This window comes from Pelophylax lessonae (genome assembly GCF_965119305.1).
Source record: "Pelophylax lessonae genome assembly, chromosome: 3".
Lineage (NCBI taxonomy): Eukaryota > Metazoa > Chordata > Amphibia > Anura > Ranidae > Pelophylax > Pelophylax lessonae.
Window position 1 is genome coordinate 624,899,994 of NC_138770.1, and position 18,780 is coordinate 624,918,773.

The 18,780-nt window shown below is 46.2% G+C and overlaps 1 protein-coding gene across 1 annotated transcript in view; it reads left to right on the plus strand.

Moving 5' to 3' along the window:
• The window catches only part of INTS7 (integrator complex subunit 7), a 159,126-nt gene that overhangs the window by 22,405 nt on the left and 117,941 nt on the right, over nt 1–18,780 (plus strand). The window contains exons 8-9 of the mRNA XM_082249275.1: nt 1,284–1,401; nt 13,177–13,311. Of these exons, the coding sequence (XP_082105401.1) occupies nt 1,284–1,401; nt 13,177–13,311 (253 nt within the window). The remainder of the gene's footprint in view (nt 1–1,283; nt 1,402–13,176; nt 13,312–18,780) is intronic.

An 18,780-nucleotide genomic window follows, 5' to 3' on the forward strand; every position in this document is an offset into this window, starting at 1 on the left:
AATAAGGCTAATATAATTGGACAATAGCCCGAAGAATTCTGGTATGCACATGGACATGCATTTTTAATGCAATAATAACACAATTCATTATTTAAGGAAAACTTCACCTCCAATATTTGTGGAAAAATAGGTCTAGTCTGTGGGGATATCATACTAAAACTGTCTCTAATGCCTCATGCATCACTGACTTGTAACATGTAGACAGCAATTCACTGCTTGGTTGCTGTCTCCAGCTTAAGATGGCCATACATGGATTCAAATTTGGCCAGTTTAGCAAGGACCGGACACATTTTGATCCATGTTTTGGCACAGTGGTTGTACAGAAGTCAATCTACCAATTCACTTCTGTACAACCTCCCTGTCGGGTTTTCCTGATAAATCAACACTGCTGGCTATAGCCGGCAGCATTTATCAGTTTATTCTGGCGGCAAGGAAATCTCCCCGCTGTCAGTCTACAAAACTAATCTGATACATGCACATTGTACTGTCAACTATTATGGTGAGGGTATATCGCATAATGCACCCTGGTACAGATAGTGATTGATGATTGTTGCTTTGCAATTGGATGTCTGATAATATACAACATTAATGATGTCTGAGGGGCGGGACAGAACAATGAGGGAGGCCCTGTTTGTAGCTATATATCTGTAGTCAGTCATTTGTATCTTTGGCTTGGAGGAAGGGGGCTCTCCGTTGAAACGCATCAGTCTAACCAATACGGACACCATCTTGCCCTCCTGCAGCATTGGAATCCATTGGAGTCCATGTCCTGGAGGTTACCTGTCTGTATAGTGATTTGACATGCATATTTTCAACATGCGTTTGTGAGTATGATGTATGACACCTTAAATAAATGTTTTAATGGAATTGCACAAGGTCGGTGCGCCCTTTTCTTGATTTCGTTGTCTTTCTAGTACATGATGTGAATACCCATGGTCCTGAGAGGGCAGCAAGATCCTAGATGCTGTCAACAATGTCTCTTACCTTAAACATAGCACCTGAGCGCAGGAGAGTTACTTTTGGTTCTTTTGGAATATACAATACCTCAGTGGGAAGGATCTCCCCACCCCCCCCCATCCACATCGAATGTGGACTTTTTTTTTTTTCTCTTAAACCCACTGGTTGAACAAACAAAATAAAAGATAAATGTATGGGCTACATTAGACTCTCTCCATGTAAATGCAGAGTAATCCAATTTTGGAAAAAGCTCCCCCTGGTGGTTGCATTTAGTGTATGATATGGGATATCCTTGCAGCAGATGAGCAGATTATTTTTTTTTCCAGGCTCTGTGTGAGTGTGCCTTGCAAACCCCATATGACAGCCTGAAGCTGGGCATGGTCTCCGTTCTGTCTACTCTGTCTGGGAGCATCTGCATTAAGCAATACTTCATCACAACACAAGGTACAATCTTATCCTATTAAGAGTACAAAACTGTTTTTATAATATTACAGTTTCCTGGAGGAGTGTAGATAATGGGACAACATATCAAGTAAAATGAGATGAATAATAAAGCTTAAGCTTATATTAAAATAAATCTCTACAGTTTAAGTCATCCCTGACCTGTAATGAAGTATGTACCACGTTGTGCAGACAGCCAGGTCCTGGAGAAAATCTTCACTGCAGGGGTGCCTGCAGTGCTGCAATGGTTAACAGCCCCAGGTACAGTTGGTCTGACTGGGACACTCCCCAATCTCCCTCTTTCACTGAGAAATGTTCGTTCATTGATTACACTGGTTGTAACATCGGTGAATGGGGGGGAGACCATCCTGTGACTGACCATGATACATGCAGTGTAATCAATAAAACGGAGGAGAAAGGAGGGGGTGTGTCCCCGTCAGACCATCTGTACTGCTGCTCTGCCTGAAGTCCTAAAGCTGTTAAGCATTGCAGCGCTGGAAGTTCAAAGACAGGACAGGAATCCATACAGTAAAGATTTCTTCAGGATCTTGCTGCCTGCATGACATAGGACATAATTCATTACAGGTGATGGGCCTTAAGCTGTAGGAAGATTTTTTCTTCTGCTAATCTTCATCTTTAAACTTTAAGGCCTAAAAAATATATATGCAAACAATTTGAGCTTCTGTCTGGTTTTTATTGCTGCCTGTGACTCCATTTGGGATATTTAATTTGACTTTTTTTATTCCTGTGTTGCCAGAACTAGATGTGAAGGGAACATGGCACTAACCCCCCATGGTCTAAGTGCCTCCGCTCCACCAAACCTCGTCTACCACTCCCCACCCATCTTCTCCATCCCCCTCGCCTCACTCCCCCATGCAGTGCTGATTCCCCCTCACACTACATTCTGCTCCATTCCACAAAATGTCCTTAAACAAGCATACTTTCTCTATTGTTCATTGACAGACGCAGCTCCATATTCTTCTTAACCATTGGGTTATGCTTCCCCCTACAGGACTAGGACACTATGCAAAACTTTACCACACCTACAGGGCAATCCCTGCAGGCATACACCTACTCACCCTGTTATAGGATTCAGTTTGTTTCTGCCTAGTTTATGAGTAGAACCTAGTTCCCGGCTGGGACTTCAGTCTTAGCTAGTTTTTTTTATTTTAAAGGGAGCCTTTGTTAAAATTTTCATTTTTTTTAGCTGGTTATGTTCCTGGGAGAACTGCTATCAATAGCCGGACTGGGTTTCGGACTGGATATCCTAGATCCTTAAGGTCTCCCAGTCTGGCCAGCGAGCCTGTGCAGGTTTTAGCCCTGCGCTAGGCCTCGCCACAACAGAGCCCCAATGGACGGGGGCTGGCCCGCTAGTGAAACACCTCGCCGGGACGCACAGGACCTGGTCAGCCTAAATTGCAGCATGCCCCTTGGCTGTCAGCACCCCCACCCCGAGTGGAGAGGTAGTCTGTCCGGAGTGGCACCCACCCGATTGTAGTTGGTATGGTGTGTAGTGTCCCCACATAGCTCTTGCGGTCTTGGGGTGGACGTGGGTCCCTCCTTGGGATGGTCGGAGCTCCGGGGTTCCCTTCCATTTCCTCCAGCCCCTCTACCAGTCACAGTGGTCTTTTGGCCCCAACCAACCCCCCCCCCCGGGGGTTAGGTAGGAGCTGGCTTTGCCACTTGCTCCAGTGGAGGGGGGTGGATGCGGTTGTTGAGGACCGGGCTGTGGGTATCGACACAGGGGTCTTTTGAGCAAGTTCCCGGCCCCCTGGGGATTAGTGACTGGGGCAGGGATGTCCTTTGGGCTCCCTGCGGTAGTTATAGGCTTAGGGGGGAGCAGTGTCTGGGCCGGGGCCAAAAGTTAGTCCGCGGCTTTGCGGCCTACTCGCGGCTGTCCGGGTACCTGAACCAAGCTGACCAGGATGAGGTGCCTGACCAAGCTGACTGAGATGAGGTGCCTGGCAAGCGGACCTGCAGATGCCTCACATGGCCGGATCGGGCTAAAAATTGAGGCCATGGCTTGCAGCCTACTCGTGGCTGACGGAGCTTGCTGTCTGAGTGACTGACCAAGCTGCTCGGGCGACTGACCAGGCTGTCCGAGCTTCTAACCGAGCTGTCCGAGCTTCTGATCATGCTGACGGCGAACTCGCGACCCGATCGGGCCCCGAATTTAGGGCCGCAGCTTTGTGGCTGTCTGAACTGCTGACCAGGCTGTTGACCAGCTGCTGACAGGGGTGATAGAGCAGCAAACGGGCATGCGCTCCCCCCCCCCCCCCACCTCAGGGGAGTGAACATATGGACTGCATGGTGCCCCCCTTGACCCGGGCATTGTTGTGTGGGGGTCCTCTGCCTGTGTGTCTGCATCACGGCAGGCCCCCTCTTCCCCTTTTCTAGGGGGCTATGTCCTTTATGATGGGCGACCCTTAGGTCTAAAAGGGGTCTTTTTGTGGCACTTTAACCTGCGTCTCCTTGTGGGACTATGTTCGGCGACCTCCCTTGTTTGTTATGTTGTCAGGATGAGCTTAGCATATAGCGACTCTACTGGGTCTGCGTCCATGCATTTTGGGTGCTCTGCGGTGATGAGTTCTCCTTTTTTTTACTGCACATGTGCATGCAAGGGCGCTGGTGGATGCACTGATTAGATTAGTGCAAAAAATGTTAACATGGGGGGGGGGCGCCGGTCACCTCGGGGCCCGCAGATCCCCTAAAAGTGGGAAAGGTACTCCCTTTTCCCACCTACTGTGACAAAATTGTCACGAGTCAGTGGAGTTGTTCTAAACTCAATAATGGTAGCCACGCATGGTGTGGCTAAAAAGCTTATCTGTGGACCAAGCTTCTAAAAATGCTCTATCAGACCTCTCCTTTATGGGGCACCGGCTGTTTGGGTCTTTGTTGGATGAACTGATTAAAGGACTCACAGGTGGGAAGAGTACTCTTCTTCCTCTACAGGGAGTGCAGAATTATTAGGCAAATGAGTATTTTGACCACATCATCCTATTTATGCATGTTGTCTTACTCCAAGCTGTATAGGCTCGAAAGCCTACTACCAATTAAGCATATTAGGTGATGTGCATCTCTGTAATGAGAAGGGGTGTGGTCTAATGACATCAACACCCTATATCAGGTGTGCATAATTATTAGGCAACTTCCTTTCCTTGGGCAAAATGGGTCAAAAGAAGGACTTGACAGGCTCAGAAAAGTCAAAAATAGTGAGATATCTTGCAGAGGGATGCAGCACTCTTAAAATTGCAAAGCTTCTGAAGTGTGATCATCGAACAATCAAGCATTTCATTCAAAATAGTCAACAGGGTCGCAAGAAGCGTGTGGAAAAACCAAGGCGCTAAATAACAGCCCATGAACTGAGAAAACTCAAGCGTGCAGCTGCCAAGATGCCACTTGCCACCAGTTTGGCCATATTTCAGAGCTGCAACATCACTGGAGTGCCCAAAAGCACAAGGTGTGCAATACTCAGAGACATGGCCAAGGTAAGAAAGGCTGAAAGACGACCACCACTGAACAAGACACACAAACTGAAACGTCAAGACTGGGCCAAGAAATATCTCAAGACTGATTTTTCAAAGGTTTTATGGACTGATGAAATGAGAGTGAGTCTTGATGGGCCAGATGGATGGGCCCGTGGCTGGATTGGTAAAGGGCAGAGAGCTCCAGTCCGACTCAGACGCCAGCAAGGTGGAGGTGGAGTACTGGTTTGGGCTGGTATCATCAAAGATGAGCTTGTGGGGCCTTTTCGGGTTGAGGATGGAGTCAAGCTCAACTCCCAGTCCTACTGCCAGTTTCTGGAAGACACCTTCTTCAAGCAGTGGTACAGGAAGAAGTCTGCATCCTTCAAGAAAAACATGATTTTCATGCAGGACAATGCTCCATCACACGCGTCCAAGTACTCCACAGCGTGGCTGGCAAGAAAGGGTATAAAAGAAGAAAAGCTAATGACATGGCCTCCTTGTTCACCTGATCTGAACCCCATTGAGAACCTGTGGTCCTTCATCAAATGTGAGATTTACAAGGAGGGAAAACAGTACACCTCTCTGAACAGTGTCTGGGAGGCTGTGGTTGCTGCTGCACACAATGTTGATGGTGAACAGATCAAAACACTGACAGAATCCATGGATGGCAGGCTTTTGAGTGTCCTTGCAAAGAAAGGTGGCTATATTGGTCACTGATTTTGTTTTTGTTTTGTTTTTGAATGTCAGAAATGTATATTTGTGAATGTTGAGATGTTATATTGGTTTCACTGGTAAAAATAAATAATTGAAATAATTGAATACTGTATCTTTGATTTTTGTTAAGTTGCCTAATAATTATGCACAGTAATAGTCACCTGCACACACAGATATCCCCCTAAAATAGCTAAAACTAAAAACAAACTAAAAACTACTTCCAAAAATAGTCAGCTTTGATATTAATGAGTTTTTTGGGTTCATTGAGAACATGGTGGTTGTTCAATAATAAAATGAATCTTCAAAAATACTCATTTGCCTAATAATTCTGCACTCCCTGTATCTGCTAAGGGCAAGTCACCACGTAATAGACAGGGCCCATATTTTTCAGCACAAAGGGGGCCCCTTCGGCACGCAGGAGAAAGGGCCTAAGCCATTAAGGTCATCTGGGGGGTTCCAAGAAGACGTGGTCGGGTAAACTGAGAACAGGCCCCTCCAGATCTGCGGACAAATCTCCATCTGCATGAAGGGACGCCCTCACCCGTATCTGGGGTGGTAGGACGTCTTTGTTTTCTGTCTGGAACCAGGGACCTCCTTGATTCAGGACAAATGGGCCCACGTGCTGCTCTGATCAGGTTACAAGATGCGAATTCAGGTCGCGACCATCGGACAGATTCTGCCCTTCCAATCTACACCTATCTTCAGATTGGTTAATGGATCTACGAAGGCGGTACAAAATCTTCTGTCGCAAAGGGTGATTGTGCGAGTTCCCTCTTGGGAACGCTTTCAAGGGTTTTATTCAAACCTGTTTACTGTTCCAAGAAAAGAAGGGAAAGTGCGTCCAATTCTGGACCTCAAGGCTCTGAATTGCTTCATGCGGGTACAGAGGTTTCGAATGGAGTCCATTTGCACGGTAGTGTCGTTCCTACACCAAGGGGACTTTTTGGCCTCTATCGATATCGAGGACGCATATCTGCACATCCCTGTTTTTACGCTGGACACCAGCGTTTTCTTCGCTGTAGGAGAGGAACATTATCAATTTGTGGCGTTACCCTTTGGTCTCACTCTGCCCCCCCGGATCTTCACCAATGTGTTGGCTCCGGTGTTGGCATTACTGTGACAGCAGGGGGATACGCGATCTCCTCTTAAGGGCAGACTGCCACTCAGTTCTGGTGGGCGATCTGTCAATCACTGTACAAACTTTGCAAGAGTTTGGTTGGACCAACAATTTCAGAAAATCTGCACTGGTCCCAGCCTCCAAAATGGTTTATCTGGGACTGACTCTGTGAGGGTGTTTGTTCCCCCGGAAAAGCTGCAAAAGTTAGAGAGGGTGATTCAGATGCTGTTATCCAGCACTCGGTCCTCATTGCAGACTTGCATGCGAGCTCTAGGCCTGATTGTGTCTACCCTTGGGGCGGTTCCGTTTGCTCAATTCCACACGAGACCTCTGCAAAAGGGTATTCTTGTTAAGTGGAACAAGAATCCAAAATCTTTGGACAGTCTAAATCGGTTGAGTCAAAATGCAAGAAGTACTCTTCAGTGGTGGCTCTGTTCATTTGCCCTGCGTCAGGGCAAGCCCTTCTTTCCATTTTATTGGACCGTGGTATCCACGGATGCCAGCCTGTCCGGCTGGGGGAGTACTTGAAAAGCGTTGTGTCCAGGTGACCTGGACTCTGAAAGAGTCCAGACTTCAGATCAATATTCTGAAACTCAGAGCGATAAAGCTTTGCTTGAGTCACTGAACAAATTGTCTGCAGGGTTGTCCAGTTCAGGTTCAGTCAGACAATGCCATGACCGTGGTTTACGTCAATCATCAAGGGGGCACCAAGAGTATCCTGGCGGCCCGGGAGGTGGCCAAGATCCTAATATGGGCAGAAAATTTTGTTCCTGCTCTCTCCGCCATGCATATACCCCGAATGGGGAACCGACAGGCGGATTACTTGAGGCGTTAAGTGTTGAGTCATGGGGAACGGTCCCTGCACCCGGAGGTGTTTCACCTGTTGTGTGTCCAGTGGGGGACGCCCGATGTACACCTTTTAGTTTCTTTGCTCAATTAGAAGGTACAGAGGTTTGTAGCCAGGTCTCGGGATCCTCTAGCCGACGCCACAGATGCACTGTTGGCTCGTGGAGGTCAGTATCGACTGATCTATGCATTTCCTCTGCTGAAACTTCTGTCGAGGCTTCTGTGCTGAATAGAGGTGAAAGGGATTCTGGTCATTCTGGTGGCCCCAGACTGGCCTCGCCGGTCTTGGTATGCAGATCTGGTAAGGTTGGTCGCCAGTGAACATTGGAGACTTTCTCTCAGGGAAGATCTGTTGTCTCAAGGGCCGATCTTCCATCCTGCTTTACAGTCGCTGGCTTTAACGGCGTGGCTGTTGAAAGCCAGGTATTGAAGGATAGGGTGTTTCTGACTCAGTGATTCCTACACTGTTGAAGGTTAGAAAATCTACCTCTAGGAAGATTTATCATCGTACGTGAAAATCATACAATCTGATGGTGTGAATCGATTTAGATGCATCCATGCTCCTTTTTAGTGGCTAGGATATCGGCTTTCCTCTAAAGAGGGGTTGAGCAGCGGTTGGCCTTGGGTACTATTAAAGGCCAGGTGTCGGTTTTAGTGGTGTTTTTTCAATGCCCCTTAGCTACGCATTCTTTGATTCGCACTTTTATCCAGGGAGTTCATCATGTAGCTCCTCCGATACGGTCCCCATTACCTCCGTGGGATCTTAACTTGGTACTGGCTGTTCTTCAAAAACCTCACTTTGAAAACTTAGGGAGATTCCTCTGCTTACCACTGTCACAGAAGGTAGCCTTTTTGGTGGCTATTACCTCTGGCCTCAGAGTGTCTGAATTTGCGGCGCTGTCCTGCCATTCGCCTTCTCTGGTGGTCCACAGAGATTAAATTGGTACTTCAACCTAATCAGTCGTTTCTTCCTATGGTGGTTTCTGATTTCTATTGAATGAAGACATTGTTCTGCCTTCACTCTGTCCTAATCCCAAGCATCCCAAGGTAATTGCCTTGCATTCTTTGGCTGTGGTTCGGGTAATTAGGGTTTGCCTGGCGGTTACTAAAGGGCCATACACACTATAAGATTTTCTGAAGACCTTTTCCTTCAGATTTACCTTTTCTATGTAGTGCAAGGGCCTGCCAGATTGCATACAAATTGAAAGTGTTAAGGTTTGACCTCATATTATCTGGTTTTGGTAAATCTAAAGGAAAAAGTCTTCAGAAAATCTTATAGTGTGTATGGCCCATAAGTCTTTCAGGAAATCAGACTCTCCTTTTGTCCTCACGGAAGGACCTCAGAAGGGATTGGCTGCGTCTGCTGCGACCATATCCAGATGGATTAGACAGAGGGTGGTACAGGCATATTCACTTAAGGGTCAGGTTCCACCTTTTTCTATAAATACAAAACAAAGAAAGGGCGCACCAGCCTAGCGCATTATCCTCAGCGAGTTTATTAAATCAAGATAAAAATCAGCTACTCACAAACATTCGTGAAATACAGGCACATCAATTCCATAGAGCCGCCTCATAGTAGAGGTCCGATATCTCGTTGAAAGCAGAGGGCTGATGCGTTTCGAGGCCGTGCCTCTTCCTCAGAGCCTGGAGACCATGGCCAAAACCGTAGCTTAAAAAAAATTTTAAGCTACGGATTTGGCCATGGTCTCCAGGCTCTGAGGAAGAGGCATGGCCTCGAAACGCGTCAGCCCTCTGCTTTCAACGAGATATCGGACCTCTACTATAAGGCGGCTCTATGGAATTGATGTGCCTGTATTTCACGAATGTTTGTGAGTAGCTGATTTTTATCTTGATTTAATAAACTCGCTGAGGATAATGCGCTAGGCTGGTGCGCCCTTTCTTTGTTTTGTATTTACAGTGTCTGGTCGACCGCCCCGGTCGTAAGGGGCAGCAAAGCCTAGCCATAATGGATGCCAAGTACTAGCACGAGTTCCGGGATTGAGGCAGCCTGAGGACCAGGTTCTGAGCGCAGGAGTGGGGTGCTGTACAGCACTTATCTTTTTTGGAGTATCCACCTTTTTCTACTAGGGCGCTGAGTGCCTCTTGGGCCTTTCGCCATCAGGTGTCAGTAATGCAAGATTACAAGGCGGCAAATTAGTTGTCTGTGCACACGTTCTCTAAATTCTACGAAGTAGATGTGTTTGCATCCTCGGATGCTTCTTTTGGCTGCAAGGTTTTGCAGGCTGCTGTTTAAAAGAGCATTTCTTTCTCTTCAAGGGTATATGTTGTTTCTAGGTGAGCTCCAGTTGTTCCTGGTTGAGCTCCATGTTACCTGGTTGGCTAAGTTTAGCCTTTGGGGAATTACGTTCTTTCTCTGCGTTGTTTTCCCACCCCCTCATGCAAATACTGCTTCGGGACGTCCCAATGGTTAAGAAGAATATGGAGCTGCGCCTGTCAATGAACGATAGAGAAAACTGGATCCTGACTTATCGTAAAATCCTTTTCTCTGAAGTTCATTGATAGATGCAGCACACACCATTTCTAAGTGGGTTGGGTTTTTTTTACTTCTGACGCTGCTTGCAACAAAACTGAATCCTATAGCAGAGGGAGTGGATATATGCCTGCAGGGACTGCCCCATAGGCGTGGTAAAGTTTTTTCCTGCCTAGTGTCCTACTCCTGTAGGGGGCAGCATAACCCAATGGTTAAGAAGAATATGGAGCTGTGTCTGTCAATGAACTTCAGAGAGAAGGATTTTACAGTAAGTCAAAAATCCAGTTATCCATTAACATGCCTTCTTGTATCTTTCAAGGCTGCTTGTTATTGAAGGCTTATCTTATGTTAAGAGTAATGACCTAAGTCTTGCGTTCAGATTTCTCAAGTGATGCTGGCTATAATCAGGTAAACCTCCATAAGAAATAAGGCATTGAGTCATGTGCCTTTTCAAAAACTCACATGGATATGCCATGATCCTCTTTGTGACTAAGCTAATGAGTGAAGGCAGCAAAAACACAATTTAGATCTTCCTTCCCTCCTCTTAATAAGTAAAAGGAAGGACAGGCTCTTTATTCTTTTTTATCACATTAAACAACAAATTTCACTGAAACAGAACTGGTCTGTGAATACCCCTCCCCACCCCCTTCCCCTTATGCCATGGGAATTATGACTTTGTGAGAACCCTCAGAAGCTCAGTAGTGCTGATAATGGTCTCTTTGCTTAGTAATCGGGTAGATGTATTTAGTAATATTGACATTGTTGTGCCCCTTCATCTCTTAAGTCCCCTTACTCTGCTCTTATGTTTTCCTGCATGTATGAAAATCACCTTAAGGCTGTATAGATAATCCTTTGTGGTCTGATCACACAAATCTATTGCATCACATATTCCTGTGTGACTGTATACACCAGCCTTTTTCAGCCAGGATTACGTGTATCTTTAGGCTTCAGAGGTTGCTAAGGGGTTCCTTGAGCAATGAGCGATTTCTGCTCCCAGATAACTAACCACTGACAATTGATGTTTTTAGCTATCTTACTGACACTTGACCTTTTTAGCTATCTGTAAAGGCAGCATTCTTCCCAATGACGCCAAATGCAAGGAGCATTCTTCCCAATGACGCCAAATGCAAGGAGCATTCTTCCCAATGATCCCAAATGCAAGGAGCATTCTTTCCAATGATCCCAAATTTAAGGAGCATTCTTTCCAATGATCCCAAATTTAAGGAGCATTCTTCCCATTGACCCCAAATGTAAGGAGCATTCTTCCCATTGACCCCAAATGTAAGGAGCATTCTTCCCATTGACCCCAAATGTAGGGAGCATTCTTCCCAATGACTCCTAATGGTAGGAGCATTCTTCCCAGTGACCATCATGCTAATCACTGTGTGCTGTAGAAATAGTATTTATTAGCAGAAAAGTGATTTAAAGCGTTCCTCCATGTTCTAAAAGTTGGCGTGGACCATAGTCAGATATAACAATGATGTTTTAGGTTCTTAGAGGCAAATAGCAGGTCAGGGCAACCTACAATACCAGCCCAAAAAATGCAATATATTTTCGTAAATACACTGCTCAAAAAAATTAAAGGAACACTTTAAAAACGCATCAGATTTCAATGTGGAAAAATATCATGTTGAACATATTTACTGATATGGACTGGGTAATGTGTTAGGAACGAAAGGATGGCACATCGTTTGATGGAATTGAAAATGACCAACCTACAGAGGGCTAAATTCAAAAGACACCCTGAAAATCAAAGTGAAAAAATTATGCAGCAGGCTAGTCTATTTTGCTGAAATTTCATTGCAGCAACTCAAAATGGTACTCAGTAGTTTATATGGCCCCCACGTGCTTGTTTGCATGCCTGACAACATCAGAGCATGCTCCTAATGAGACAACGGATGGTGTCCTGGGGTATTTCCTCACAGATCTGGACCAGGGCTTCACTGAGCTCCTGAACAGACTGAGGTGCAACATGGTGGCGTTGGTTGGACCAAAACATAATGTCCCAGAGATGTACTATTGGATTTAGGTCAGGCGAGCGTGAGGGCCATTCATTGGTATCTATGCTTTCATCCTCCAGGATGCACTGGCTGCACACTCTCATCACATGTGGCCGGGCATTGTCGTGCACCAAGAGGAACCCAGGACCCACTGCAGCAGCCTAGAGTCTGACAATGGGTCAGAGGAGTTCATCCCTAATGGCAGTCATGGTGTCATTGTCCAGCCTGTAGAGGTCTGTGCATCCTTCCATGGATATACCGTCTCCGACCATTACTGACCCACCACCAAACCGGTCATGTTGAACGATGTTACAGGCAATATAATGTTCTCCGTGGCTTCTCCAGACTCTTTCATGTCTGTCATGTGCTCAAGGTGAACCTGCTCTCATCTGTGAAAATCACAGGGCACCAGCGGCGGACCTGACAATTTTGGTGTTCAATGGCAAATGCCATTCGAGCTCCACAGTGCTGGGTAGTGAGCACGGAGCCCACAAAAGGATGTTGAGCCCTCAGGCCACCCTCATGAAGTTTTTTTTTTTTTGATTGGTCAGAGATATTCACACCAGTAGCCTGCTGGAGGTCATTTTGGCAGTGCTCATCCTGTTCCTCCTTGCACAAAGGAGCAGATATACTGGTCCTGCTAATGGGTTAAGGACCTTCTATGGCCCTGTCCAGTTCTAGAGTAACTGCCTGTCTCCTGGAATCTCTTTCATGCTCTTGAGACTGTGCTGTGAGACATAGCAAACATATTGATGTGCCATTCTTGAGGAGTTTGGACTGCCTGTGCAACCTCTATGTGGTCGAGGTATTGCCTCATGCTACCCAGTAGTGATACTGACCCTAGCCAAATGCAAAACTAGTGAAAAACAGCCAGAAAATATGAGTAGGTAAAAAAATGTCAGTGGCCTTCACCTGTGAAACCATCCCTGTTTTAGAGGTTGTCTCATTGTTGCACCTGTTCATTTATTCAACACCAAAGCAAATGAAACTGATTAACAACCCCCTCTGCTACTTAACTGACCAGATTAATATACCAGGAGTTTATTTGACTTACACTCTGATTAGAAAGTGTTCCTTTAATTTTTTTGAGCAGTGTATGATGGTTCTACTTTACCCAATATTCACCTGTTGTATCTCTTCTAGGGGCCACATCTGGTACCTCCAGGTGCACAGATTTGATAAAGCTGGCACAGGAGTGCAGTTATAACAGTAACCGCAGCATTGCCGCACATGGAGTGACAGTTCTCACTAATATTGTCTCATCTTGTCAAGATATAGGTAAGATTGCAACTTCTTTTAAAGAGGAACTATAGTATTGTTTTTGGAAACTTTTACATGTGTGGAAATATATTAATGTATGTACCAATAGATTTCTGTTTTATGCTGTTCTTGTAAAGCAGAGCTCTAGGGGGTTGAGCAGCACAAGGAGCCCATCGGGTGTGGTGCAGTGCACGAGAGAGCAGACTGAAAGATAGATGAACTCATTGGTGTACTGCTTCTCCTTTCACTGTCCAATTGCAGAGTCTGTGTGGGAAGGAATCTTTTGAGTGTTAATGAACTGCAGAAAAATCAAGTACAAAAAGGCAAAGGATACACAAGCGCACAAATTACCTCGCGTAATACAGTTTTAATAGAAGACCTCAAGTGAAACTTAAAAAAGAGATGCACTCACATAATGTACATTAGCTCATCTTCTTGATGGCCCCTTCAAGACTTACACAGAGCTCGATCACTGCTCCTATTTCACCCAATGGTGGAACCCCAGGATCTTCTTTCCGAGGCTGATCCTTTTAGGAGAGTCCGACTTCAGACATGATAGAGTTTTTATTCATAGGAAACCCCTATAATGCTCCTGTAGGGGTTTTACATTTTAACAAAAAATTTTAATTGCTACTGATTTGGTTATAAAATTTGCAAGAAATAACAGCTTCAATTCCTTTCATACATTTCTGTTTGAAGTGATTTAAAATCTGCACTTCTTCTTACTAAGCACAACAGCGTGCTGCCTTGTTTGACCTCCTTCTGTATTTACCTTGAAATAAAGCCTTCCAGCAGCACGCTATCACTCCTGCAGAGGCTTTCACCTTCACCCCCCCCTTCCGGGCCAGGGAGTCAGTCGCGGCACGGAGCTCTGCAGGAACGGCACGGGTATGCCGTTCCTTCTGAACGCATGCACCAGTGATGTCACCAGCTGCGGCTTACTAGAATACTTCTTAAACGGTGCACGTTTAGGAGATATTCATTTAACCTTCAGGTAAGCTTTATTATAAGCTTACTCTGTAGGTAAAAATTAAAATTTAGTTTACTACCACTTTAAACTATGGGATCAGTTGGCCTTTAGCCTGGCTTTATAGTGTACCAAGAAAAATTTAACATATTTCAGACAGCCTGGATTTGTTAAGTGCATTTGTTTTTCTGTTTTATTTTTTCCTCCTGATCCAGCCAGTAACACTTTCTGCCTATGGGGGACAATGCTCACTCACTGTACTGTATCTGAGGACGAGAAATTCGAAAAAAAAAATCCTCCCTTGGGTATTTTTGCACTTGTCAAACACATATAATAAACCCCTTCCAGTGTTATATTTACTATAATGCCGCAAATAAGAGTAGGCTCATTGTTAGTGTTTACACGCATTTATAATTAATCTCATCTATTAGTTGTACTGTGGCTTGGACTAAAAGGCCAATTGATCCCATAGTTTAACCGCTTGCCGCCCGCCCGCCGTCATATGACGGCGGAGCGGAGCGACCATTATCCTGGGCCGCCGTCATATGACGGCGGCACTTTAAGCAGGGCAGGCGCGCGATCGCGTGCGCGCCGCCCTGCACTACAGGTGTACTGCCGATTATTTCAACTTGCCGAATAATTCAACCTCAGACGTCACTTCCGCCGCGAGTACGAGCGGCTAGGAGATTTCCAATGGAACTTGCAATACAATGCCTGGCCGCGGGAGTCGATGCCCGTGCACAGCGGCGAAAACTGTGCACGAGAGTTGAATTTCTCGGCAAGAACTTTAAACTCAACTGCGCATGCGCCCGACAATTGGAGCCGCTGTACAGTATATAGTTGGAGTTTTCGGCAAGCTGTTTTCCCAGACTTTTGGAGCTTATATATATAAATATATATATATATATATTTATATATATATAAAGATTTTTCGGCAAGCTGTTTTCCCAGACTTTTGGAGCTTATATATAAATATATAAAGGATTTACAAAAAAAAAACTGCAGCATGGTTAACACTACTATATATATATATATATATATGTGCGAATATATATATGTGTATATATGTGTATATATATATATATATATATATGTATATATATGTGTGTATATATAGCTTTTTTTTTTTTGATCCTCCCGTTTATTTATTTTTATATCTATCTATAAAAATGGACGGATAAAAGAAAAAACCTACAAAAATAAATACCAGTTTCTGACACTTTGATAATATATATATATATATATATATACATATATATATATATATATATATATATATAAATCCTCACATTTATATATTTTATATATACATATATATATATTTGATCAGAAGAACAGCCCTCTTTTGATATAGCTGGATGAGAGGAGTGACAGCCCTTTCATGATGTGCCGGCATGATGGGGGACACAGGTGGCAGAACAACGGGGGACACATGGCTGCAGGACGATGGGGGACAAAGGCTATGAGATGACGGGGGACAAAGGCTACGAGATGGGGACACAGTCTGCATGGTGGCGGGGGACACAAGCTGCAGGACGACAGGGGACACAGGCTGCAGGATGACGGGGGACACAGTCTACGAGATGGGGACACAGTCTGCATGATGGCGGGGGACACAGGCGGAGTCAGGGGTGTACCAATGGAGGGGTGGGGCACAGTGGCGGCTGGTGCTCAAAATTTTTGGGGGGGCGCAAACAGAAAAATGTAATAGGCATTGCTTTGCGGCAAAAAAACGCTGTAAAAAATTGCGTTACTTTGAGGTCGCAAAAGTGTGAAAGGGGCCTTCAGTAATTAAGGTATAGTGTGCCCCCTTTCAATGCAGAGAGACCAGTGTGCCCCCTTTCAATGCAGAGTGACCAGCGTGCCCCCTTTCAATGCAGTGACCAGTGTACATGCCCCCTTCAATGCAGAGATCAACGTACATGCCCCCAATGGAGAGACCAGCATACATGCCCCCTTCAATGCAGTGACCAGCATACCATTCCCCCAATGTAGAGATCAGCGTACATGCCCCCAATGCAGTGACCAGCATACATGCCCCCAATGCAGAGATCAGCGTGCGTGCCCACTTCAATGCAATGAACATTGTGCGGTGCCCCCATCAATGCAGAGTTCAGCGTGCGTAACCTCCCCCCCGCCCCCCCCCCCCCGAGAGCAGTGCACTTACCTGGAGCACGGCGGCGACGGCTTCTCTTGTCTTCAGTCCCGGACTCCTGGCGGGCGGCTTCTTCTCACTCCGGCTGCATGTCTTCTCTGGTCCTCCCGCTCCCGCCTCCTCCTCGGCCAATGGCATGGGGTTTGCCGTGCGGCCAATCAGGAAGCTGGTATTAGACCGGCTTCCTGATTAGCCAGGAGGAGGATCGGTGTGACAATAGCAAATTTTCATTTGCTATTGTCACACAATGGGCGGGCTCTGGGCGCACTGCTCTGCGCCCCGGGACCACCCTTTGCATCACCCTATTAGAGCCTCTGGCTCTAATCAGGTGATTTAAAAAAAAAAAACCAATAAGCTCCATGCGTCCGGCGCCCTGCATGCAGATCAAGGGGCCGGATGCATGGATGGGGGGGGTGGCGCCCCTGCGCCCTGTATACACCAGCCGCCACTGGTGGGGCAGGGTGGGTGCTTGCCGAGATCTCCAACCCACGTCACCTCTGGTCGGAGATCTCGGCAAGTTGCCTGTACTGTGCATGTGCGCCAACAAATGCCGTGCACAGAGAAGTCCTATGCAGTGCACAAAAGAGTTGGAGTTCTCGGCAGGACAATGTATGCTACTGCGGAAGTGTCCGCGGTTGGACTTTTCAGCAGGACAATCTATGCTACTGTACAGGCACCCGCGGCTCCTGAAGCAAAAATTAAACACAACAGTTTGGAGAGCGGGATGTGAGCATCCGCAGTCCCTATTTTATTTTATTGTCTAATAAAAACCCGTGCACAGTACTATCCCCCAGAGTACTATTACAAATGTGAGCATCCACAGTCCATGTTTTATTTTATTGGCAAATAAAAACCTGTACACAATGCCATCCCCCACATTACTAGTATAAATGTGAGCGTACCTATGTGCTGTTTGAATGGGCAGAGTCGCAGGCAGGAGTTAGCTGAGCTATGCCTGAAAGGGAATGCTGGGATTTATAGTTCCTCTCCATACAAGAAATACAAAGCTGGTTCCAGATGCAGTTTGACCTCTCAGAGATATGCAGCATTGAGTGCTTTGGATCTGTAATAATATAGGTTGAAATCGCACAGGTGTGATTGGGCCCCTAGAAAATTAAGCTTTTTTTGCTATTTACTGTTGTGCTTTACTTTACATTTACACGCATTGCTTTTGTTTTTGCACAAAAACCCAATAAAGAGTTCAAACATAAAAATGGCATCAGTGTGAGCTGATATTATTACAGATCCAAAGCACACAATGCTGCATATCTCTGAGAGGTCGCACTGCATCTGGAACCAGCTTTATATTTTTTGTGTGGAGAGGAACTATAAATCCCAGCATGTACTTTCAAGCTCAGCTATGCTAAGTCCTGTGGCATTTTTTGTATGGAGAGGAACTATAAATCCCAGCATTCCCTTTCAGGCATAGCTCAGCTAACTCCTGCCTGCGACTCTGCCCATTCAAACAGCACATAGGTACGCTCACATTTATACTAGTAATGTGGGGGATGGCATTGTGTACAGGTTTTTATTTGCCAATAAAATAAAACATGGACTGTGGATGCTCACATTTGTAATAGTACTCTGGGGGATAGTACTGTGCACGGGTTTTTATTAGACAATAAAATAAAATAGGGACTGCGGATGCTCACATCCCGCTCTCCAAACTGTTGTGTTTAATTTTTGCTTCAGGAGCCGCGGGGGCCTGCACAGTAGCATAGATTGTCCTGCTGAAAAGTCCAACCGCGGACACTTCCGCAGTAGCATACATTGTCCTGCCGAGAACTCCAACTCTTTTGTGCACTGCATAGGACTTCTCTGTGCACGGCATTTGTTGGCGCACATGCACAGTACAGGCAACTTGCCGAGATCTCCGACCAGAGGTGACGTGGGTTGGAGATCTCGGCAAGCACCCACCCTGCCCCACCAGTGGCGGCTGGTGTATACAGGGCGCAGGGGCGCCACCCCCCCCATCCATGCATCCGGCCCCTTGATCTGCATGCAGGGCGCCGGACGCATGGAGCTTATTGGTTTTTTTTTTTTAAATCACCTGATTAGAGCCAGAGGCTCTAATAGGGTGATGCAAAGGGTGGTCCCGGGGCGCAGAGCAGTGTGCCCAGAGCCCGCCCATTGTGTGACAATAGCAAATGAAAATTTGCTATTGTCACACCGATCCTCCTCCTGGCTAATCAGGAAGCCGGTCTAATACCAGCTTCCTGATTGGCCGCACGGCAAACCCCATGCCATTGGCCGAGGAGGAGGCGGGAGCGGGAGGACCAGAGAAGACATGCAGCCGGAGTGAGAAGAAGCCGCCCGCCAGGAGTCCGGGACTGAAGACAAGAGAAGCCGTCGCCGCCGTGCTCCA